At 40.9% G+C, this 26423-nt stretch overlaps 1 protein-coding gene across 1 annotated transcript in view; it reads right to left on the reverse strand.

Moving 5' to 3' along the window:
- Window positions 1-6233: 6233 nt before the first annotated feature.
- The window catches only part of STARD3NL (STARD3 N-terminal like), a 61516-nt gene continuing 41326 nt past the window's right edge, over window positions 6234-26423 (reverse strand). The window contains exons 3-9 of the mRNA XM_005891737.3: window positions 22198-22275; window positions 19511-19588; window positions 17546-17599; window positions 17324-17441; window positions 14639-14734; window positions 7898-7973; window positions 6234-6727 (exon numbers count right to left, since the gene is read on the reverse strand). Of these exons, the coding sequence (XP_005891799.1) occupies window positions 7915-7973; window positions 14639-14734; window positions 17324-17441; window positions 17546-17599; window positions 19511-19588; window positions 22198-22275 (483 nt within the window). The 3' untranslated portion in view covers window positions 6234-6727; window positions 7898-7914. The remainder of the gene's footprint in view (window positions 6728-7897; window positions 7974-14638; window positions 14735-17323; window positions 17442-17545; window positions 17600-19510; window positions 19589-22197; window positions 22276-26423) is intronic.

The following is a 26423-nucleotide window of genomic DNA, read 5'->3' on the forward strand; positions in this document are numbered from 1 at the left end:
TAATAAGAAAGAGACTTAGGATTTGAACCCAAGCAGCCTGGTTACTGGAACTCTGCTCCTAACTTTTACATTAGTTGCTGCTAGAATAGATGTTTACTTTTACTTTCAATTGGAGGTTCATATTTGCAGGACAGAAATAGAGACACAGAAGTAGAGAACAAACATATGGATACCAAGGGGGAAAGGAAGGTGGGATGGATTAGGAGATTGCAATTGCCAGACACGTACTATTGATAGTATGTATAAGATAGATGACTAATGGGAACTTATTGTATGGCTCTGGGGACTCTACTCAGTGCTCTGTGGTGACCTAAATGGGAACGAAAATTCAAAAAGAAGGATATATGAAAATGTAAAGCTTACTCACTTTGCTATACAACATAAACTAACACAACATTGTAAAGCAACTATATTCCAATAAAAACTAGAAAGATAATAAATCCACTTATAAAAAAAAAAAAAAAAAAAACGGAAAATTTCCTTCCTCATTAGGCTAAGAGCTTTTTGTCTTAGCATCTGTTAACTTATTGAACTCTCAGAAGACATATGCAATGATCTCTGTTTTAGAAATGAGGAAACTGAGGCAGAGAGGAGCTAAGGAGGGTTCCCAGAGTTAGACCCTCCTTGTCTCCTCTCTGCCTCAGCTTTCTCATCTATAGAACAGAGTCTAGAGAATCCCCTGGACAGAGGAGCCTGATGGGCTACAGTCTTTGCAACGGGAGTTGCAAAGAGTCAGACATGACTAAAGTGACTTAGCACACATGCACACACGCACACACACACACACACACACACCAGAGCTAAACAGCTAATAAGAAAGAGACTTAGGATTTGAACCCAAGCAGCCTGGTTACTGGAACTCTGCTCCTAACTTTTACATTAGTTGCTGCTAGAATAGATGTTTACTTTTACTTTCAATTGGAGGTTCATATTTGCAGGACAGAAATAGAGACACAGAAGTAGAGAACAAACATATGGATACCAAGGGGGAAAGGAAGGTGGGATGGATTAGGAGATTGCAATTGCCAGACACGTACTATTGATAGTATGTATAAGATAGATGACTAATGGGAACTTATTGTATGGCTCTGGGGACTCTACTCAGTGCTCTGTGGTGACCTAAATGGGAACGAAATTCAAAAAGAAGGGATATATGAAAATGTAAAGCTTACTCACTTTGCTATACAACAGAAACTAACACAACATTGTAAAGCAACTATATTCCAATAAAAACTAGAAAGATAATAAATCCACTTATCAAAAAAAAAAAAAAAAAACCGGAAAATTTCCTTCCTCATTAGGCTAAGAGCAGGTGAAGAGAATTGCCTTTTATCTGTTTCTTCTCCTTGTGCCTAGGCTGGGTGCGCAATTAGAGGGTCATAGGTCAACCCATCCCCAAATTTTTCATGCTGGAAAGGCTTTTATACACTGAATTTCCATCTGGTAATAGGACCTCTGTGGCTAAAGTCCATGACACTTGGTTGGATAAAGTAAATATCTCAAGAGCAGTCTGCATCTGCAGGTGTGCAATGGAAAAGTGAGGCAAGGATGAGTACAGTTCCACATGAAAACCCTCATATCTCAATAGTCTTTACAGAATTGGAGCACTTTATACACTTCTCAAGAGTAAAAGAGGAAACTCCAAGGCAATAATTCTCAAAGTCTTTCCCACTATGAATTCTCTCTACTATTTTGGAATGCTTTCCCTCATAGACTTCAGTTTTTGAAAGCTTGTTGTCAATCAAGCGGGTCACAATTAAGTAATACAGGATTTCCCACTTTATTCAAAGCCTTATATAATAGTCAATTAGAAATTGAGTAAAAAGAGATAACTAGAGATACTACCGGAGAAGGCAATGGCACCCCACTCCAGTACTCTTGCCTGGAAAATCTCATGGATGGAGGAGCCTGGTAGGCTGCAGTCCATGGGGTCGCTAGAGTTGGACACGACTGAGCGACTTCACTTTCACTTTTCACTTTCATGCACTGGAGAAGGAAATGGCAACCCAATCCAGTGTTCTTGCCTGGAGAATCCCAAGGATGGGGAAGCCTGGTGGGCTGCCATCTATGGGGTTGCACAGAGTCAGACACGACTGAAGCGACTTAGCAGCAGCAGCAGCAGAGATACTACACCAAGCTGGTAAAACTCAGCCGACAAGCTAGAAATTCAGTTATTTCTATTAGTCGTGAGAACGAATCTGGGTAAATGCATGGTCCCTGTAATGTGCTCTTGGTTCCTGTAATGTGCTCTTAGGCTACTTCCTGTATGTTTGCTTTCTTTAGTTTTCTTTGAATTACAGGAAGTACCTACCACTTAGTGAGCATCAGTTCTGCTGGGCAGTTTGCTTGCTTCATGTCTGATGTTTTCACTAAAATACAGATCAGGTATGACTCATTTCGCTGATGAGAACACCAGGTCCCAGAGAAACAAGAAATGTACTCCAAGTTAACATGGAGCAGTGCCAGAGTCCACATGGGCCATGTCTGCCTGACCTAAGTCCTGCTGCTTTATCCATTATAATAGCTGGTATCTTTGGGGGAACCTATGGTATGTGAATTATAACTCAAAATAAATGGAAGGAAGGAAAGACAGAGAAAAGGAAGGAAGAGAAGGAAGAACCACTGAGATCCAGACTTCATCACAGGCCAGGCATCAGACTTTAAAAAATTTTCTTTCAGTAATTTGAATGTGCAGCTGGCTGAGGCAGCAAGTGGTTGAAACAGTTCCAACGTTGCCAGCTCAGATCTCAGGCAGCAAGGAACCATCATAGGGCTCATTATAGTGTAGAACTTGCTTCTCTGGAAAGTGTTCTGACCGCTGACACATCAATTTCCTAAGGAAATAAAATATATGTACTAAGATCTAGGTGCCAAGATGTTGGTTCACTATAGCACCATTTACAGAAATCCAAATTAATCCAAATGCCCAGTTAGAAACTAAAAAATAAAGGATATCATATGACAGACTACTATGCATCTTCCCCGAAAATGTAAGTTATTTAAAGAAAAGGAAAATTAAGAAGTGTACTTGAAAACTATTATGCCTAGGAAACCCCAGTTAAATCATTAGATTATAGCATCTTATGAATCAAAATCAACAAACACTAAAAACTGCATTAAGATATCTTGCTTCAACCACTGTTATGTACCTCTCTACCTCTTATAGGTTACACTTCCACTTCCTCTCCATCATTCTAGCTTTTATTTATTTAGCAAATTCAAATGAACATACAAATAGTAAATAAATAAAACACAAATGTATATGCATGAATACATACTCTAATTTCCTGCTTCATACACAAAGGTAGTAAACAATATACATTATTCTGCACTTCTTTGCATTTACACAGCATAGGGTTCTTTTATGTCAGTCTCTAGGGATACATAGAAAGCTGTGTGATATTTCACTGGTGAATATACAATAATTTACAAAATTCTCCCGTGATATATTATTGGCTTTTTTCCACTCTTTCGCTATTACAAAAAATGTTGAAATTATAACAGTGTTTTGTGTTATTTTGACTATGTGTATCGGGTCATTTTGACAGCAATGGCCAACTTTCCCAAGATGGTTGCTGTTATTCAGTTGCTCAGTTGTGTCCAACTCTTTGCAACCCCATGAACTGCAGCACCCCAAGCCCATCACTATATCCCTGAGCTTGTCAAACTCATGTCTATTGAGTCAGTGATGCCATCTCATCCTCTGTCGCCCGCTTCACCTCTTGCCCTTAATCTTTCCTGGCATCAGGGTTTTTTCCACCGGGTCAGTTCTTTGCATCAGGTGGCCAAAGTATTGGAGTTTCAGCTTCAACATCAGTCCTTCCAATGAATATTCAGGGTTGATTTCCTTTAGGATTGCCTGTGATGGACACAGCACCAACCTGTACCTATACCATAAGGTAGGTTAATGCCAGGAGAGTGATGTCATAGGACAGGATTTTGCTGATTTGTCAGGTGAAAAATAATATTTCATTTATCTCACTGTGGTTTTAATTTGCTTTTCTCTTCCTGTGAGTGAGGATAAGCATCTCTTCATATATTTAAAGTCAATTCAGATTTCCTTTCCTCTGCAGTATTTATTCATGTCCTTTGATCACTTTTTCTATTGAGTAATAATAGTAACACATATTATAACCATCCTCATTTATTCACGTGTCTATTTCTATAGATACAGACAAAACAAAAAGTTCACTGCATGGTGCGTGGGTGAAAAAAATACGTGATTCGAAAATCCTTTTTGTGTATTAGAAAAAACATTGTCTCCTTTAAAATTGGGAAGGTGTTTTTTGTTTGTTTGCTTACAATCTGCTTCAGCTTCCGTGAAACCAGTTCTTTTGAAAACCAAATAGAAGTTCAGATCTCAAAACAAAAGAAGAGCAACCAGATACAAGAAAGAAGAAATCTAATTTAGTCTTCTTGGTTCTGAAGAATGTGATCAGGCATCCTTAGCCCAAATACCTGGCCATCCTCTTAGCAATCTGAAACTATTTCTGCATTGGGAGAGCATAGAAGGCAAGATGGAAAAACTGCAAATCACCGAAAGTTTTGTGTAGCTGATTTCCCTGCCGGGGCCCCAAGGACAATGCTGGGTAGTTTCCAACTTCTCAGCAACTTCCTGCCTCTCTCGCCCTGGGCAGCCCTGGCCTGGGAGGTGCAGAAAAGGGAGGGCAGTGGGGGTGGGGAGACAACCTGAGTGGCAGCAGGAGGGTGCTGGTACGGTTGGTGGGGTTTCACCCACTCAGGTTTCAATTTTGTTCACGTGCTCTGTCAAGTGTGGTTGATTCGTGGAAAACGCTCAAAGTCAAACTGGCCTTGACTGGTTGGATCTTTGCAAAGTGTAGCTGGGGTGTCACAAAAAAATAACAGTTAAACCACAACCAACTTTGCTCACTTTCAAAGGGTCACAGCTAATGGAATAAAAGGTCCTTCTGCACAGTCTTGCGATTGTTATCACACATACTCTGGGCTGGGGGTTCAGGTTCCCCACTTTTATAGACAGAATTCATCCAATGAGCTCCTCTCAGGATGTCCAAATGCTGCACCTCAAGACCCTGAAGGAAAGGGCAGACAGGACTCCTTGGAACACAGGACTCCTTCCACCAACCACCTGTGCTCTTCCATGATCTGTGAGGCTGATATGTCTTGGTTTTATTTTCTCAGTGTAGACCCGGTGACAATGAGACCCAATCCCCGAACCCAGTGACATAGAAAGACTGCAGATGTGCTTTCTCCCTCACGAGAAACGAGATACAGAAGGCCCTGGGGTCACCTAGCTCTGCAACTGAGTATCATATATACTAGTCACCCAAGCCCTCTACAGGGACTAAATAACTTCAGAGTCAATCTGAGCAAGGCTTTCCAGATGGTAAATCAGATGACAGTGTGAAAGGTGAATAGCAGAGGGCTGCTCAGCAACATGAGCATGAAGAGCAGGTGGCCCCCCTCCCCACCCAGCAGGTCCAAGCAGGGGTCCAGGCCCTGCACTCCATCTGTCCGGCTCCAGAGGGAAGCAGGGCTCTACGGCTGAGGTCAAGGCTTCAGCTGTCACAGTCTGAACTTGCAGCACAGTCAAGTCACATCCTTCCTTCCTCTTGTCTTTTCTCTGAGAGCCAACATCTGGGGTCCCTGCCCTCCCAGGAGGACTGGCCACATCCTACTAGTCCACCCTGAGTGTAGGGGGAGAGCTCCTTCCTAGGTTAAAGTCACACACTGATGTCCGGCTCAGGCCCCGTTGTGATCGTGGTGTAGATGCGGGTCCACTCCTGGGACAGGACGTTCTCACTGTGATGACACCATTGAAGGCTGGAGGTTTTAGTCCACAGCCTGACCCTGGAGCTCCCCCTTTCTCCACATAAGGTGCTCCTTCTGGTGAGGCCCCAGGTTCCCAGGGAGCTCCAGCTGCACTTCTGTTCTTAAATGACATAATGAATAACGACAGGAAACTGACAGACATGCTGCTTCCCATGAAGCACTGCGTTGAATATTTCTTTTTAACAAAAACAGCTCACAATAGAATTGAGTTCATTTTGATTCAAGCTAACTAAACACAAGGGGAAATAATTTCATAGAAAGGGTTTAAAGAAGGGTATTCGGACTATTTTAGATCATTCTTCTAAGAGAAAGATTCTATCTCTGGTGAACTTCTACATGTATTCACAATCCCTCAGGTTCCCCTTTTGTAAGTCTAACACTTTAGGCCAAATACATAATGCAAACAGGAAAAATAAAACTAATCATTTTGATATGCTGGAGTTTATTACCTTTTAAAATTGTACAAACAGCGAATGTGCATGAGTTAAAAAACATAAGGGAAATGTAGGGAGTTAAAAAAGAAATACAAAAGAAATTCAAAACATGAGACAAAAAAATTCCATTCTGCAAATCAAAATAAAAAGATATTTTACATACTAAAAAAGTGTTATTCCAATATATTAAGAAGTCTTTTTGATTAGGAACATAGCACAAGACTTTCTGCAACTATTCATTGACAGGTCAGATCCCGTCTCACTGAACATAGGGTGGACCACGACATTTCTTACCAGCCACAGGCAGGTAACATAAATGGACGCGGGTATGGTACCATGTCTGTGAGGTATTACAATAAATAAATGCTTTACTAGCCGTTCAATAATGTCAGCAGTGGATGTCACCATTTCAACCTTCAATAGGGAGACCCCATCTCCAGTTCCTTTTTCTTTCTGGTGACTTTCAATGAAGGTTTTTCACACTTAGAAGAAGAGAGAACACAACAATATTTGAGATGCAGTGTAAAAAGGCAAAATGCTACACTTGAAAAACCACGGATGGGGCGACACAAGATCTTAAAGCCTTTTAGAAAAGGATCTACTATTCACATGCCCACGATTTTGTCTTATGTCTGAACACTGTTGTAGGAAAAGGGCCCGAAGCACAGTGGATACCACTGATGCAGGCCCTTCAATACCAGGACTCTGGCTGCCTCTGCCGGCATATCTGACTCTATGCCAACCGCCCACCTTCTATGAATCAGTGCACTACTTTTTCCTGCTTTAAAATTTTATTTCATTATTTTTTATTGAGATATAATTGATAAATAACATTTTAAGTTATATCACATAATGACTCTATATTTGTATATATTTTGAAATGGTCACCACAATAAGTCTACAGAAGTTAACATCCTTCACTATACATAGTTAACAGATTATTTTTTTATCAGATGAAGTTTTAAGGTCTATTCTTTTCCTTCTGTGGTTAAATAATTAAGCAGAAATACAGCTTTTACAACTGACTGTTTATTCGCTCATATTTGTGAGGTTGAAATGTTTCCTTTGATGATTTGAAGGGACTGAACAATGTGCCCTGACCTGGAGGCACGTGGAGCCCGACTGCTGTGACTGGACCACACCTGTCATCGCAGAAGCTCCAACACACTCCAGAGACGACCGTCCTGTGCGGACCAGGGTGGATGCTGGTACAGACGGGGCGCCTGAGTCCTGGCCCTGCCCCTGCCAGCTGTGGGACCCTGGACCAGTCACTCACCCTCAGTCTTCCCTGCCAGTGGGGACAAGGGCAGTACCACCTCCCGGGACTGCTGCCCTTGCCGCCCTCAGAAGTTAGGGTTTGTCATTAAATCATGCCTGACATGGAGACACTCTGGCTACAATAAACAAAAATGAACTAAGTCACCCTTATTCAGAAATATGGGACTCTTACGTAGTTTTCATCCTCTGCCAATTTATACCTAGAAAATGTTCAGAGATTTTACATAATAAAATGTGCCTGACAAATTCACGTAATTAGGAGAAATATAACTATAATCACTCTCACATTTTCTGAATTTAACTTTGAATCTACTTGAAGGAAGCCTCCATATTTAACTACTTCGCTATTAACAGTTTCATTTTCAAAGACTTACTTTAACAAAAGTCTTACTCATAGTTCTAAAAGTGGTTTTTCACTGTCCTGCTTTTCTTCAGCTTCATTTTCAGATCCTAGATGGTAGAGAAGGGGAAGGAGAAAAAGTACCACATTCAATTACAGTAACAAATGATTTCTTTAACATTTAATATATGTGCATAAAATTTTAAATGAGGGCTACATGTGTTTAATCCACAAGAGATCTGAGTTAATGAAACTGTAAAATAGTTTTACGTTATATCTTATAGAAGGAAAACCTTTCAATATCATTCACACTAATCTGTCCAATGGATTTCATGTATGTTCTCCTAAAAATATTCACATAGACCAAGAACTATTATCCACTGCTCCTCCTTGTCTGCTTCTTTGCTGAAACGCTTACCTGGTTTTCAAGCGAAAATCTCTTTGGTATAAATAACTTAATATACGTATTTGAAAAATGGCTGTATTCAGTGAGTGAGAGAGGGAGTCTAAAGTATGGGGCAAGCTGAAAGTCACCACTGTGTGCTGTTTCAGCAACCATAGTTACAACCATTCTGAGTCAGTGTTGCATGCTGCTGCTGCTGCTGCTAAGTCACTTCAGTTGTGTCCGACTCTGTGTGACCCCAGAGACGGCAGCCCACCAGGCTCCCCCGTCCCTGGGATTCTCCAGGCAAGAACACTGGAGTGGGCTGCGATTTCCTTCTCCAATGCATGAAAGTGAAAAGTGAAAGTGAAGTTGCTCAGTCGTGTCTGACCCTCAGCGATTCCATGGACTGCAGCCTTCCAGGCTCCTCCGTCCATGGGATTTTCCAGGCAAGAGTACTGGAGTGGGGTGCCATTGCCTTCTCTTCTATTATTGTTTCTTTTAAGAACATACTTTATTTTTCAATTCTTATTTTTATTCATTTTTTGGCCACAACATGCAGGATGTGGGATCTTAGTTCCCTGACCAGGGACCGAATCCATGCCCTCTACATTGGAAGCATGGAGTCTTAACCACTGGATCACCAGGGAAGCCTCTACCTTCTAGTATTCTTGAATTTGACCCAGTCATTATTCTGGGATGATATCCTTAGGATATATCCTTGAGGAAATAACACTTTTTTCCATTATGAGACTTTCCCCCTAAAAATGAGAAGAAAAATCTAATGTCTGAGTGTAGAAAAATATTATATTATTATATTTCATGGAAATATAATTCTATAGTACATAACAACATGGGAAATGTATATGCAATAAAAGTAAAAGCAAATATATAACAAGAAATACAGTATAAGATCGTATTTGATAAAAACTTATAACTTTATATACTAGCATGAATCAGTAAGACTAGGAAAAAAAAAAGACCAGGTGACTTATGTACATTTCTGGATATTCCAAAATTTCTACAGTAAACTTAAAGTGACTTTATTTTTTTTTTTTTTTGGATTTTGAAAGTTTTTATTAAGATCTGAAAGGTATTTAAAACACTCAGGATATAAATAATTTTTTAAAGTTAGACAGTTTTAGAATTGGTGGTTCTTTAACAGACAACATTATTTTTTTTTTTTTTAAAGTGACTTTATAACTTTTTAAAAAGGATATAAATAATATAGACAGTATAGCCAACACACATTATGTAAATTACAAACACAAAAGTAGAAAGAAACAAACTGTCAATACTAATGTTGCTGAATAGTCTGAAGGACAGTTATCTTCTACTTTTGTTCTTTTCACATTTTTATAGCAATTACACATTCCTCTCATACTTAGGGAAGGGAACTAAAGACGGTGGTGAGGAGACGAAGGGAGCAGGCTAGGATGTTACCTACTAACCTACAAGAGCAGCCTGCCTCACTGTCACTTTACTCTTATCACATAATACAGTTTAAAAAGGACACTTTCACCAGGAGGGAAATTGGGGGGCAGGATAAATCGGGAAAGTGGGACTGACACAGACACAATACTATATACAAAATAGATAACTTATAAGGACCTACTATATAGCACCCAGAACTCTACTCAATACTCTATAATGACCTATAAGGGAAAAGAATCTTTAAAAGAGTGGATATTACATATGTGTATAATTGATGCACTTTGCTATGCAACTGAAACTAACACCACATTGTAAATCAACTATATTCCAGTAATTTTATTTTTTTTTAAAAAAGGGCACTTTTTGGAGAATGTCTGCCTGGATTATAGCCAAGAACGAATCTGGCACAGAAGAATGAACCCCCAAAGAAGCTTAAGAAAAGTCTGTGTCCCACACCTAAACCTCACAAATGTCATATCGTTCAGATTAGGTTTGTGGTAAAACAAATACATAAAGATACAGTGGCAGGAAGGCTTCACTTCCCAGCTTATTACACTGCCGGAAATCTTAGAGACTCCAGGGTGGTTTAACTGCCATCTTGCTTGCAAGGAGTCTAAGGAAGCTGATCACATGGAGTCTTCCTGTTTCTGGGCTCATTTTCCACCTGTGAGGGTAACGGCATTCAAGCCACAATAAACTGACATACTTTAGAACTATTGGGAAGTCCTGCTGCTGCTGCTGCTGCTGCTAAGTCGCTTCAGTCATGTTCGACTCTGTGCGACCCCATAAACAGCAGCCCATCAGGCTCCACCGTCCCTGGGATTCTCCAGGCAAGAACACTGGAGTGGGTTGCCATTTCCTTTTCCAATGTATGAAAGTGAAAAGTGAAAGTGAAGTCGCTCAGTCTTGTCCGACTCTTAGCGACCCCACGGACTGCAGCCTACCAGGCTCCTCTGTCCATGGGATTTTCCAGGCAAGAGTACTGGAGTGGGGTACCATTGCCTTCTCCGTTGGGAAGTCCTAAATAAAGTCAAATTTTTAAAACACAGTAATACATATGCTTTCCCTAATCTCAAAGTGAAAGCTACTAAGGTGTTCTGGCTATTGTCAAAGAACGAGTTCAACCAGTCTTCTCCGAAAAGGAACTATAAAAACTAATGAACCAAACGGCAAATTCAGTGCTAGGGAGGCAACCTAAGGCTTGAAACTTTGTGAGAAGTGCTTGAAAAACTGCAGAACTGAGATAACAATATTGTTCCTCCACCTCCCATCACTCAGCTTCATGGTATGAAGGTTCTTCCACGTATGGCAGGCTGTAAGGACTGGCAGCAGATTTACACATTTGAAGGAGCTCCTTTCATTTGAGGTGAGGAGTAATGCAGTGGTGCAACAGTTGTGTGTGAGCATAAGGCCCAGAGTCTTTGCTGGTTTGAGGTGATGGTCAAGGCTGCAGCGAGCATATGCTTGCCTGAAGCTGGGTACAAACTCAACGGAAACCCAAGAGAACCTGTGCTAGACCAGGCGACTTTGAGGCTGTAAACATGTGCAGAGGAGATGCAAAAATATTCAGCAAAAAGCACAAGCAGAAGAAGACTCGAAAAGACCTGAAATTCAAATGTGCTATCCAATACACACAAATGGCCATCTGCCCGAGGATGCAAGTCTTAACCAAGGTGACTGATCACAAAACCTGTCCAATCACTGGTTAGCACTATACTGTGTGGACACAAGGGCAACTCCTAAGAACTCGGGCTTAAAAATGAAAGAATTTATAACAACTGAGAAGACACATCTGCAGCCACACCACAGGCGACATAATTTCATAGGCAGCCCACCGGCTGCTGCTGCTGCTGCTAAGTTGCTTCAGTCGTGTCCGACTCTGTGTGACCCCATAGACAGCAGCCCACCAGGCTTCCTCGTCCCTGGGATTCTCCAGGCAAGAATACTGGAGTGGGTTGCCATTTCCTTCTCTACCACACCAGCATGGATGGTGCTAAACAAGTCTAGATGGAGGCACTGAAAATTTAATTTTGGCGTCAAATTAAATTTTCAGTGCCTCCATCTAGACTTGTTTAGCACAGATGACAGGATGCAACTGAGTTATTCTTTAAGTCAACCATTCAATGATTCAGGATGTGACAAATTACCTTTTATCCAACATCACAACTGGTTCATTTAAATTATCTGAGCACATAAGAACTTCAACCTGACCATCTGAGAGAGAACTGGGCTTCCTCCTTCTTTCAACTTAATACATAGGCAAACAGGATACGGCTAAAGCAGCAAGGAAATCTGCAAAAAAACCACCTTATATCCTTTAAAATACATCCACTAAAATGTGCTAATTTTCCAAGGCTCTGTGACTCTAAAATTCAAGCCATTCCTTTACAAGGAAAAATGCTAACATTTAAATTTCTGGTGCCTCCAATTTCTTTCTTCCTCTCTTTATTTATTCCTTCAAAAGTTCTAAGTTTACTATGTACCAGGCACTCAACTTGGTACTAGAGAAAGACAGACAACAGGCAAGGCAGGCCCCAGCTGTACTCTTAATGACTAGGGGCCAATCAGCAGGGTACTAGGATAAAAAGCTTATAACTTCTGCTGCTGAAAACCATTTAATATTTGTCCACTGACCTAACAAGAAAGTTTTAGAGTAAAATCTTTTCTGGGCACATTAATTCCAAGAATAGTTTTTAATCTTAATTCTTTCCTAAATTGAACACAGACAATGAAAATACACAGTAAAGTAAGTAACCTTGAACACTCCTCTGCCCACTACTAATCTGGTCTTTGTCTTAAACAATGCAGCCACCCAGTGGAATGCTTACAGTGTTGTTTTTGTTTAGCTTTATAATTCTATGATGTGGTAATGCTTTCAAATGCCACTAGGGGGTGGTAAAAGTCAAAGGAGGAAGCCCATGGCTTGCTTGATGAAAAATGCCTGAGGAGGTATTCCTCACATCATTATCCTGCTGTTCTGAACTTCTGATTTAAAAAAAAAAAGTACACATAGGTGCTGAGAAATTCTATTAGTCTCAGGAAAAAGGTACACAAAAAGATGAACTATAATGTAAACTTCAAAAAAAAAAAAAAAAGATTGAGTCCTCTGACATACAAAAATCTCAAGGAAATCATCCTTATAATGAGGTAATGAAAAGTTTAATACTCATCCTAGTGTCTGTTGACTGAGAAATAGCTTTTCTGCCCAATCATATCTTTATTTCATCTGACTCTATGATTTTGTTGTTGTTGTTGTTTAAGATTTACTTATTTTTTAGCTGGGCTGGGTCTTTGTTGCTACCGGCAGGCTTTACTGTTTGTTGCGGTACACGGGCTTCTAATCGCAGTGTCTGCTCTTGTTTCAGAGTGCAGGCTCTAGGTGCACGGGCTTCAGTAGCTGCAATGCTTGGGCTCAGCAGTTGCAGCTCCCGGGCTTTAGAGCTTAGTAGTTGTGGCACATGGGCTTAGTTGCTCTGTGGCATGTTGGATCTTCCTGGACCAGGGACCAAACCAGTGTCCCTTGCATTGAAAGGCAGATTCTTAATCACTGCACCACAAGGGAAGCCCTATGATTTTCTTTTATATTGCTTTTAAATTCAACACCAATAGTCCAGAGTATCAAGTTACTTCAAGTTCCCCTGACTCCCTATGTCACAATAAGATGTCTTTGATCTTCACATGGCTCTTTCTGCCTGGAGTTTGTTTTACTCTAGTGTGTGTGTGTGTGTGTGTGTGTGCGCGCGTGTGTTTAAAATATTTACTATGTGTAGTGTGAGAATAAAATAATGTAGTCTCTAACTCAAGTTTACATCCTAATAACAGAAACAGGCCAAGTCACTGCCAAAGTCAGCACAGTCAACCCAGGATGACAGTGCTGTGGAAGGGATCTTACGAACATGAGGCAAAAGATGCCCTACCTACGACTGATGGGGTCAGGGGGCATGGTGGGGGTCGGGTTAGGAAGAAGGCTTCTCAACATCTGAGTGAACACTGGGACCACAGAGGTATGTCAAGGATAGAACAAGCAAGATGCACAATGGCTTGGGGGCTCTGATGTATTTTCAGAAATCTAAGACTGGCACACAGGAGCCTAATCAGAGAAGAGTGTGGACCATGGTGGGTAGACATACAGGTGCTTTCTGCCAGGCTTAGGATCCAATCACTTTCTTAATCTTTTATGTCACTGAAGGCTTTTAGGCAAGGGAATAATAACATGGTCAACTTAGCTAATATTGAAAAAAATATAAAATTTGCATATATTAGCTGTGATCATAGATGCTAGTCCTGGAGCTGGGGTTCAAGTCCAAGCTCCACTCTCTTACTCCTTGTGTAATATTGGATGAACTATCTCACCTCTCTGTGCCTCAACTTGCTGATCTCTAAAACAGGGATAATGAGACTTTAACCTTAGAGAGGTTATGAGGAACCCTTAGAACAATGCAGTCATTCTATCTAACATGGTATTATGGTGGCTGCTTGGGAGAAGGCAACTGAGGAGGAGGCTGTTGCAGAAACAGAAGTGATGACAATTTAAATGAAATCAAGGAGGTAGCAACAAAGAGGTTCAAAATGGCATGGTAAACGATGGGCTGGGAGCCATAGGAAAAGGGCGGAGTCCCCAGTGAGGCTCTGGTTTCTCACATGGGCAAAGGGGTGGGTGGTGCTCTCAGACATGGCGGATTCTGGAGGAAGGTCAATCAGGGGGTGACAGATAACACAGAGCATCAAGACTCTCCCCGTCCACATATCGGTGTGTAAGACCCTCTATCATATTTATTTTTGCATCTCTGCATCTCATTATGGGTTGCACATCAAGACCACGTCTTATTTATATTCACACCCTAAATGTCTGGTATGTTAAATGTTTGCTAAGCGTATTGAGAAGTACAGGGGGTTAGGTGAGGGGGGAAAGCTTTTGAATGATAGACAAAAACATAAATGATAAATCAAATTTTCTACCTGCTTCAGATTCAGGAGGAGAATAAAACTGACCATCAGAAAGACCCCCAGGAATCAGCGCCGCCCTCTCCGAGGCATCCTGAACTATCAAGAGTCCTGGAAGAGAAGAAATTCAGATGCTGGGAATGATGCCACTGTTCTGGTAGCTTTGTGGCCAGGTTAACCAAAATAAAAGTGTTATTATTACATTTTTAAAACTCTTAGTAGGAAAGAGTACTTTGAAAAATCTTTCAACCAAAAACTAAGTGTTAATAGAATCTTCCCATCTGGAAATACCTACTTTCCTATAGAAATCAACAACATCAAAACCAAAGCACAAAGCCAAACAAAAAAAAAGAACTCATGAGGTTGTACAAATGGCCTCTCTACATCTGGTTAGAGAAATGCCAGCATAAAAGCAAAAAAACACTAGCAGAGAGGCTGTCGACAATGCATTCTTCTGGCTGAAGCTGAGTTACACCGAGATAAAGCTGGAGGAAGCACCAGACCAAACAGTAGGTGCCAGGTGTGCATGTAATATTGGTGACAGTGAAAATAAATGGTATTTTCAATGTTTTCACTAATTATGTGCTTTGCTTTATTAGCGACTTTAGTTTAATCACATAGGCATGCAAGCCTCAGTCACACGAACAGCTGAAGTACTTTCATTAAAGTTCAGTTTGATGTTTATATACAACTTAAACAATTTTTATTTTTTTACTTTTGGTCAGGCCTGGCAGCACAAGGGATCTTAGTTCCCTAACCAGGGTCTGAACCCACACTCCCTGTAGTGGAAGCCCAGAGTCCCAGCCACTGAACTACTATGGAATTCTTTTTACCAAGTGGCTTCATTTAGCTTTACTTGTCCCCTTTCCACAATACAGTCTCATACAAGAAGAGAAGGCACAGGATAGAAGATGGATCTTAGTCTGATTAATGTGTTTTAAAATCTATTCCTGAATGATAATTCTTTTCTCATCGATTTCATCTTTGTACATGAACTTTTGAAAAATAAAACCACTTACAAGGTTATTTTTCCTTCTACTATATCTTGAGGTTATAATCATGTTTAACTTTCCGTAAGACACAATAAATTTTTTTTTTTTTTGCCTATTAGGTGGGGCAAATCCAGCCAGATGACTGAGAGAACATAAAAATAGCAAGTTTTACAACTGTCTGAGTCTCTGCTTTGAACTTTGATTATATGTGTCTGAGGGGACAGGTGGAATGTGTGTGCTTCCACTAAGGCCATCACGCAGAGAAGAATTCCCGTCTAAAGTTCAATCATTTGGATTTCCAGTGAACATGCTGTGATGCTCAAAGCCACACAAGGAGATGATAACAACTTTAACAGGATTCATGACCACACATTGCCAGCTCTCACCCTCTACTCAGAGGAGGATGGAAAGCCTGAGACGGGTGAACATTTCTCTGGCTGGCTAACTTCCTCCTCTCCTTTCCATCTCCATCAGCAACCCATCAACAGTCCCCTTTCAGGCACTCAGTTATTCACATGGCAGCCCAAAGGCACCATCTGTGGGATGGACAGTGATAGGAGACTCTGGAGAATCAAGAACTTCTATGTAGGACTGCTACCTTGGCATGAAATGCTCTGCGACCTCTAGCTATTATCAATAAGGAGAAAAGGTCAACCTGTCTAAGGAGAAGGAGGCGTTGGCTACTGCTGTTGCTGCTGGAATGTCTTTTTCACCAGTATTCACACTTCCTTCCAGGGAAGTCTGCCCTAACAGCTGGAGCAAGGGGCCACATCCTGTCCCTGTCCCTTCATCCAACTCTTCCCGCAGTGTCTCCTGCAGCCTGCAGGGTGGAGACCCCAGATCTGCCTGACTCCACCCACAGCTCCACGCAAAGCCAGATCTCAGAACCCTCCTACACTTTTGGTGGGAATGTAAATTGTCCCAGCCACGATGGAGAACAGTATGGAATATAAAAACTAAAAATAAAGCTACCATGTGGTCCAGCAATCCCACTCCTGGGCATATATCTGGAGAACACCACAGTTCAAAAAGATACATGCACCCCAGTGTTCACTGCAGCACTATTTACAATAGCCAGGACATAGAAGCAACCTAAATGTCCACTGACAGATGAATGAATAAAGAAGAATGGTACATATATACAATGAAATATTACTCAGCCTTAAAAGAAGTATGAAATAATGCCATTTGCTGCAACATGGCTGGACCCAGGGATCATCATACTAAGTGAAACAAGTTAGACCAAGATAAATATGATAATTACTTATACATGGAATCTAAAAATCGATACAAATGAACTCATTAACAAAACAGAAATGGACTCATAGGCTTAGAAAACAAATTTATGGTTACCAAAAGGGAAAGGTGGGAGAGGAAGGGATGAATTAGGAGGTAATCCCAATTACATATATACACTAATATATATAAGATAAGTCATCAACAAGGACCTACTGTATAGCATAGGGAACTCTACTCAATACTCTGTAATATCCTGTATGGAAAAGAATCTGGAAAGAAATAAATATATGTATATGAACAACTAAATCACTTTGTTATACATGTGAAACTAACAAACACTGTAAATCAACTATACTCCAGTATAAAATAAAAATTAAAAAACTAAAAAAAAAAAAGCCAGAACTCTGCAGCCCCTCCCCCCTACCTGGGGGGAGGTAAACTCAGGAGGTAAACTCGGAGAGAAACTTACTGTTTTCTTCTTCTGCCTCTTGTGGTAACACTTTGAAGTCCAGGAACCATGTCTCGATCCAGGCAAGGATGAAGGAAATGATGGGCAGCACATAGCCAAAAGCCCCTTGTGAGAAGAGCTGGAAGAACAGATGTGACCAGGAGAGACAAACAGTTACTATGAGCTCATTCTAGAGAACAAGACATCAGTACAGTCACGGCACAAAAAAGCGGAAAGCCATACCTTTGAGAGGATCACTTTTGCTAATAAAAAGGCACTGGTCACTGCTGTTGTCAACTGAAAGACACATAATCCAGCAACATTCAAATTAGATATGTGACACTGTAAAGGCATTGCTGTCATGCAGGAGAACCATCTGAGCCAGAAACAGGTAACGCTTGAAAAGGCCCTGGCACGCCTGGCTTCCTCCCATGTCACTTTTCCTCTGTCCCCTAAACCAGATGGGGGCAAAGAGGGCTTCCACATGGCACGGATGCCCTACATGGCAGCTTGAGGTTTCCCTTCACCCACAGGCTGGTATGTTGGGAAACTCAATTTTGTCCACTGGAGGGTACAACATGTAAAGATGCTACCTGCATAGAAGGAACCAGTGAAAGCGAGGCAGGGCTCCCCCAGGGCTCAGGAAGGCCAGAGATTATTCCCACAGGACCTGGACCTTGAGTCTTCATCCTCTAACTAATATATGCAGCAATAAGAAACCTAACCAACGTGAATGCCAACAGGAGTCTTGACTGACAAAATGGAGGTCAAGAAATACCAGGTGTCATGCTTGGTCACTATTAACAAAGTTGCAGAGTCAGTTTTGTTAGCAAAACACAACATACACACACACACACGCATGCACATATACACGTTAATACATACACACACAGATACACCAGCATTGGAAGAGGAGGCATCTTACATTATGATACTAATTAATTTTACGGGCTGACACTAAGTACTTTTCAGGAACTAGCTGACTCCTTCCAGCTGCCTGGTCCCCTCTCTGTAAACATTTTTAGAAACAAGAATCAACAACAATAAAATGGATGTGCTTGAAGTGACTCTTTGATAATTTCAAGCTAGAGATTAAAGAAGGTTTCTTAAAACTCAGTGCATAGTCAACCACTTTCTGAAACAAACATTGAGACAGATTTTCTGAAAGATACCAGTGCACATCATGGAAACTGAACAGAATGTCCCAAATTGGGATGGCTGGAGAAAATGGACAAGCAACAACCATCACAGCTGTTTGGGATCAGCAACAGCATACATTCCGGAAAGGGAGCTGAGTCTGACTGAAACTGATGGCCTCCATCCATGCAATGTGAGCTTGGGGTTCGATGGATGGTTTGACAGCAGCCCAGGGTTCTGTGGATGCTCAGAAGAGATGGTCCAGGCAGACAAGGCACATGGTGGATGCCCTCTTAGGACAGCACACAACTCTATGCCCAGCTGGACAAGCCCGTGCCAGGTCCACACAGACCAAGGTCCCACGCAGTTTAGTCCTGCCCAAGTCTTCCAGTCTGAGGAGCTTCCCCCATATACCTGCTTTGTTTAGAGCTCTCAACAAGGTGACTGTTCAGAGGTCCATGGAAATGGCGAAAATAATTCAGGCAGAATTGCTTATAATTCTTCTTTCAACCAATGAATATTTATTGAGAAGAGCTTGTGCCAAAGCTCTGGGCTGGATGCCAGGAAATGGAGGTGAGTAAAAGATGCCACTGCCTTCAAGAAATCTGAAGGCAGCAATAAAAGGGAACTTTTACCTTTAAGACTGGAGGGAGGCGGGTAACACAGGGAGGAAGGCAAGGATCAAAATCAGCAGAGACCAAATGGTGAAAAATCACCAAGAAGTTTCAACCCAAGAGGAAATGGTCCAAACTGCTTTGAGACAGAGGGACTGAACTCATTTCTCATTTGCAAAATGAGGTAGAGGGTGGGCTGGTGCTTGGACCACAATCACTGCTAGGCCCCTGAAATCCTCACTTGTCTCAGTTTCTATAGCAATAAAGATAGTTACTCATCACCTCTGGAGAGAAGCCCTGGAGAACGAAACCTACTGAGGTGTGAAGGACAGGGATTCAGGAGAAGCCAGGGGGATTCAACTCAGATGGAAGCCACACGTGCCCCCAGCTCAGCCCTCTTGTGAGCAGGCCTTGGCCACCAGCGCTGGAGGGGGGACCACTCACCAGGCATACTCACCGCTATGGCCCACCAATGGCGCAGTCTGCACACTGCATATGCAAGTATTAACACTTTAAATCGAAAAACTGCCAAAAGCTATATTAAAAAAAAAAAAGACAAGCTTTCAGGAATATAGACAAAGGTATACATTAAGTTTTATGAAAAACCCACCAAAGTGTTTTCATTATTCTGATTTAGTTGAAAACTGTCATAAACGGGTACTGGTCTATAGACCAGTTTGGGATCTCTGCTCTAGAATTTGTGGAATATCGTGTAGACAGGGACTCGAATTAACTGCCCATTATCAACAAAAGAATATATAGTGAGGTGTTTCTTTTATCTTTCTATTTGAGTCCAATAGATTCTGATATCATTTTAAGGTTGGAGACAAGGTTTTGAAAGTCGACTCCAAGCACCTTTCCACTCACTTTTGATACTGGATTGTTAGTGAAGTACTCTGGAAAGCTCTGAGTTACTGGGGTGTTGCTAGAGTTCTGCAATCCCAGGAGCTGCCCTCTGATTGTTCATCATGGTTTAGGGACTTTTGTGAAATGCTTTATGTGTATCACTGTCCCACATAATCCCCAACCCCAGCAATTCCATGAGTCAGCAACTATTATGATGGATACAGAAACTGTCCAAGGCCACACAGTCTTAGGAGGAAGCCAGGATTGAACCCAGGTAGCCTGATTTCAAAGACCAGGCTCCTAGCCACTATTCCAATTGTCTTAGTAATTCTCATTTACTAAGGAATAAACATAGAATAAAATTGTACCTATTTTACTTGAAAAGTATGCTTATTCTGAGTAGTAAGAAGTCAGGTAGGTGGCTCTTGAGTAATGCCTCAGGGTAGGGGTCTGCCAACTGTTTCTTACTAATCAAAACTGCTGAAGGGCTGGAAGCTGACAACTTCAGTGCTATCAATGACTGTGTGACCTCACTCAAGACCCTTTCATGTAAATGAAGTTTGCAGCTATATTTGTTTTAATTTGCAGCTTTCATTAAAAATGGGTTTACCAGTAATATGCTCATCATTTAGTTTATTTATCCTACTCCTATCTCTGCATTCTGGACTTGGCAAAAGCATAAATCTTTATTCCTTTATCTCAGTCTCCCAGATCCCAGGGTTTCCTGGAGGCTGCGTCCATTTCCAAGGCCAGGCGTGACAGTCTTTCCAAGCTGAGCTAATAGTCCCACCTAATTGTCCAATATCATTAACTCTCTAAGCAGAGTTCAAACAACCCTTGGAGATCTGGCCAGAGGATTAACTTGGTTTCCTAAGAATTCCTGGCTCAGACTACTTAAGAAAAATTCATCAGAGGAAATAAAAGGAAAGAGAGAAGTCAATTTTGTTATTAAATGTCAATAGCTTTACAGAAAAAAATTATCAAGAGATTTAGGATCTAACATGCTCTGCCACAAGTTCAGTGATGTGGGGTAGGTCAAGACACTGACCCATGAGACTCAATGTCTTCCTCTGGAAAATCAGATTAAATTATATCAGTGGTTTTCCAAATACTCTGTGGCAGCCAAACACTTTTTCAAAACAATCTTACTGGAACACTAACATACTGTACAGATGAAAATGGAATCTACTCAGATTGCAAGGGGGTGATGACAAGGAACCTGGATCTCTATTTACTGAGAATCCCATCTCTTTCCTGCTACACACTTCAGCAGGGTAACTCAGAAAAACAAAACAAAGCTAGACTTTTTAGAGCAGTTCAAAAGCCACTAGAAAATATAACCATTAATATTCTCAACCAAAACTAATGATGATGACAACAATGATTGGAGGTAAATCTCTGAGATTCTGAGACACCTTTCACTGGGCTAAGTGTTTTCTGGGTATTATTTTATTTATGTTTCAGAACTGTGATGATTTCATTTCACATAGGAGCAAACTAAAGTTTAGACTTAATATATACAAAGATATACAATTAGTGACTGTGTTGTGAATAAAACCCAGGTTTTGCTGACTGTAAGGGTCTTAATCATTGTGCACACAGCTTCTCAGGATAGTGAATAAAGTAGTTAAAGTGAATTTGGGGGAATTTTTAATGAATCTTAGTTGCCTATACTGTGTAACACAATGCTGAGACCTGACTTATTCACACTATCACCTGTAAAAAGATACCATGGAGATCTATCAAACCCATTCAAAGTCACAGTGTATCCTAGAAAGATACTGCAAATATTCCTTTGAATAAAATGAACACCTCATCTACAGATAACTGCATCTATACAATTTTACAACTGACTAATGTTGCCCAAGATTGTCAATATATCAGTTTTCTCAAAAACTCCTATTATGGAAAAATGAAACAGAATTATTATTAAAAAATACTCTCAGAAATCTACCACAAGACAGAAAAGGAATGGAATTTTCACTGTGCTATTATATAAACAGGTAAATTTTCCTTTTTAGCACCTGCTGATGGCTTCTATCTCAGCTACTTTTGAAAAAATAAAGGAAAATCTGAAAAGCTTCTTCTTCTGTGCTCCCTTATTTTTCATTAATCTTTTCTTTCCTTGAAATGACCAGAGAGAGCACTGAATGGCCCAGGGATAAAGGTAAAGGAAAGATAATGTTTAAAAGAGGAAAAAAGAATTGCATAGACAGGTCTACTGAGAGGAAATTTGCCTTTTGGTTAGTTTCATCATGTCCGAAATATACAACAGAGAATATACAACAGAATACTTACAAATATATCAAAATAAGAAGAGTAGTAGTCATACTGCACCACCTCTTTCTCTAACGTGTTCTCAATACCTCCATTCACCTGGGAAGGACAGGAAGAGATGAAAATGAGAGTGTTATGTGCGAATATAAAACAGGAGAACATACAAGTAAGGTTTTACAAACACTTTTCTATCTTCTTCAGAAGACAGAGAACAACAACCAGAAATTTTAAAACATGTAAGAACCCTCATATTTCGAACAGAAAAATGGTGAAGGGCATTTCCCACTTCAACTCTGAATTCAACAAATAGATAATGGTGAACAATGCTTTGTTATAGCTTATATTTTGGTACAATAAAATGTTAAACATGATTTTTTTCTCTTATAAGAGAATGTCTTCAATCATACAAACGTATTTTTATGGAAGACAATTAACATTTATCCAGGGTTCCCCTCACTTTCTGATCACTCTTCACTATTTTAAGTCTTGGAAGGCCAAGCTGTCCCTTAATCACTTAGCAAACATCCATGACAACAGTTATCATGACACAGAACAGAAATGTAAAAAATATCCCTGGTTGCTCCTATTTGCTCCTAGCATCTTAAAATTCTGCACTCTTGAATAGATAACAGAATGAAGGCTAAGCTAGACCTACAATCATATGACAGTTATAGTAGATGATGTAAAGTAAACATATTATGATAAATTTTCTGTCCTCTCCCAATTCTATCAAGATGAATTTTAAATAATCAAGTTTAAAATTCTGCATATCAAACTACAAAGAATACTACTTTTTTTAAAGTAGTATTCTTTAAAAAAAAAAAATCACAAAGGAACATATGTCTGATAGCTAGGAAAGGGCCTAAGCAGACCCTCTATAACTGTGAGGACCCGTGAATTAGCTGATAATAGGGAACATGATATACAATAGCAAATTCAAGTTTCCAATCTGTAGTACAGACACTGTTGGTCTTGACAAACCAGTGCAGTTGTCTGAGGACAAATTAGAGGACAATTAACCAGAGATCTGGGTAAAAGAAAAAAGGGGAAAAAGTCAGTAAGGAATACCTTTGTACGATTTACTAGTGTGTGTGTGTGTGTGTGTGTGTGAAAGTTGCTCAGTTGTGTCCGACTCTGCAACCCCATAGACTGTAGCCCACCAGGCTCCTCTGTCCATAGGGATTCTCCAGGCAAGAATACTGGAGTGGGTTGCCATGCTCTCCTCCAGGGGATCTTCCCAACCCAAGGATCGAACCCAGGTCTCCTGCATTGCAGGTAGATTCTTTACCATCTGAGCCAACAGTGAAGCCCAAGAATACTGGACTGGGTAGCCTATCCCTTCTCCAGCAGATCTTCTCAACCCAGGAATTGAACAGGGGTCTCCTGCACTGCAGGTGATTTCTTTACCAGCTGAGCTACCAGGGATTTACTACGATTTACTAATCGGTCGTATTAGACTAAAAGTTGACACAAGCAAAGAATCCTCTTGGCTTAGATACCTTTTCAAGTACAGTTGACCCTTGAGCAACAGGGATTTGAACTATATGGGTCCACTTACAGGTGGCTATTTTTCAACTTTAAATATTATAGCCCTACATAGTCCACAGTTGATTGAATCCACGGGTGTGGGGGAATCCTGGATATGGAGGGCTGGCTATAGATTATAAAATATATCCCCTCCCCTGCACTGTCCAAGGTCAACTGTACCTGTTATAAAAATGGAAGGTACAACGAACACTATTTTGTACCTTAAATCCTTAAGGAGGCTTAGATTTCTGTGTAATTTGTGCAGAAGAACTACAGACCTGACTATAAGCCTTTACCAATGAATAGAATTAAAAACCTGGGAGCAAGGAGAAATAATTGAAAGCCAACCAACCATCTAGTTTCACTGCTCTGTCTCTCCAGACCAGGGAAACTTAATATCCAAAATACTCTAAAAAATGATTATTCCAAGTAGACTATGGCAAAGAGGCATTCTCTACCACACAGAAACCAACCTTCCTGACTGTGAGAACAGGAATTAAAGCTGCTGACACAGTTCTGCAATAACAAGCCAGTAGAAAGAGGTTCTCCTCAGTATCCATAAACTTTAAAATAAACTGTCATTTCATGTTGCCTTTCAATAGAGAAAGGGCTTCCCCAGTGGCTCAGTGGTAAAGAATCCAACTGCCAATGCAGGAGACACAAGAGACGTGGGTCGGGAAGATCCCTTGGAGTAGGAAATGGCAACCCACTCCAGTATTCTTGCCTGGAATATTCTATGGACCGAGCCTGGTGGGCTACAGTCCATGGGGTCACAAAGAGTCAGACACAACTGAGCATGCGCAAAAAAGAACTTAAATAGAGTAAAATCTGTACCTCTAACCCCAACTTATACTCAAAATTACTTCAAAATCTTGGCCTCTAGTACAAGATGTCCCAAAGAGATTCATCTTTAATTTCACATAGACCACCCCCCCACCCCTTCCCAATCATGGTTCTGTCAGAACTGGTACTGTTATTTTAGATTCTGTCCTTAGAAATCCTAAGAGTCATCTTTGGATAGTGCGGTGATAAAATCAGCTTATCAACAAATCATCATATTTCTTCCTTTAGTATGTCTCTCAAGTTAGCTGTTTCTTTTCTACTTCCACAACCTTCCAAGGAGTTCCTCCAAAACTTCTGAGTTAACGTTCTTACTATCAATCTGCCTGGAATTTAAACTAATCTGCAAACCACTGCTATGAACTTGATCCATTCATTAAGTATTTGCTGAGCACCTAGTGAGTGCCAAGGACTATTCTACACACAGGAAATACTTCAGCCAACAAATGAATATCTATGTCTTTGTGGAACTAATACGCTAGCAAGTGCAGACAGACAACACATAAGAAAATCAGAAAAAAGGCAAAAAAGAAAATCAGTGCTACAAAGGACAGAAGCAGGACAGTGTGGCAGAATAACCGTTGACTCCTTTGTGGTGGGTGGTCATGGAAATCTTCCCTTGGTGACTGACTTAAATGAATTAAATCAGTTGAAATGACTGATACTAGCATAGTAAGACAAAATCTACATCAAGATGAAGGAAATGAACCAATTCATATAGAAGAATGGGTCTAAGACAGAAGAGAGCTTGTTCCATTCTGTGAATAGAAGTCTGGCTGACGTGGGTAGGCCAGGAACAAAGGGTGGGAAAGGAAATTGGGGTTGGCTTCTTGAGGGCTTTGGATTTTAAGTGCTCTGATAGGTCAGTGAAAAGTTTTAAACAGAAAATGTTATCTGATTTATATTTCTACTTATTCTACTTTTAAAAGTCACTCTGGCTTCTATCAAGAGAATGGATTTGGGGAGGGCAAGAGTGGAATCCAGGACTTCCCTGGTGGCTCAAATGGTAAAGAATTTGCTTGCAAAGCAGGAGACCCAGGTTCGATCCCTGGGTTGGGAAGATCCCCTGGATAAGGGACTAGCTATCCACTCCAGTATTCTTGACTGGAGAATCCTATGGACAGAGGAGCTTGGTGAGCTACAGTCCATGGGGTCACAAAGAGTTGGACATGACTGAGCCACTAACACACACACACACACACACACACACACACACACAAGCATGGAAGCAGGTAAACCGGTCAGGCCCAGACAGGGTGCAGTAGTTTGGATGAGTGGCTTGGTCAAGGGTGGTATTGGTAGAAATGGAAAGAGGTCATGTTATGAGTGTGTTTTATAGGCAGATTTGACAGGCCTTACTTTTAAGGATAGGAGGCATGAGAAAGACAAAATAAACCAAGCAAATCAATCAAGGATGAGTCTTAACCTTTGGCCTGAGCATCTGGGTATCATTTCTTGATACAGAACAAAGCAAAGGAAAGCAGGGATGTGTGTGTCACTGGGGAGCACATCACGTTAAACATCCAAGCAGAAACAGCAGGTAGGTCATGATGTGATGTGGAGTATGAGTCATTAACTTCCGGAAGATCTCAAAACAGTGTTTTCCAGTCTGCTCTAGAATCTATCTCAGCTCACAACTGCAGTTAAGTCCAACACTTCTCTGTAGCTGTTTTAAGATTTTCAATAGTCTGGAACCAACTTAACTAGGCAATTTTGTTTCCTATGGGAACCTTATTTCTAGCCAGGCTAGTATTTTCTCTGTCTGCCCCTGTTCCCCCTGCAAAACATATACACACACACACACACACACACAAGCACACTCTTGCCTCAGTGCTTCTGTTCACCTCCTTAACCAAACTGTCTCCCCACTGGTCCCACCA

The sequence above is a fragment of the Bos mutus genome, chromosome 4 (assembly GCF_027580195.1).
Source record: "Bos mutus isolate GX-2022 chromosome 4, NWIPB_WYAK_1.1, whole genome shotgun sequence".
NCBI lineage: Eukaryota > Metazoa > Chordata > Mammalia > Artiodactyla > Bovidae > Bos > Bos mutus.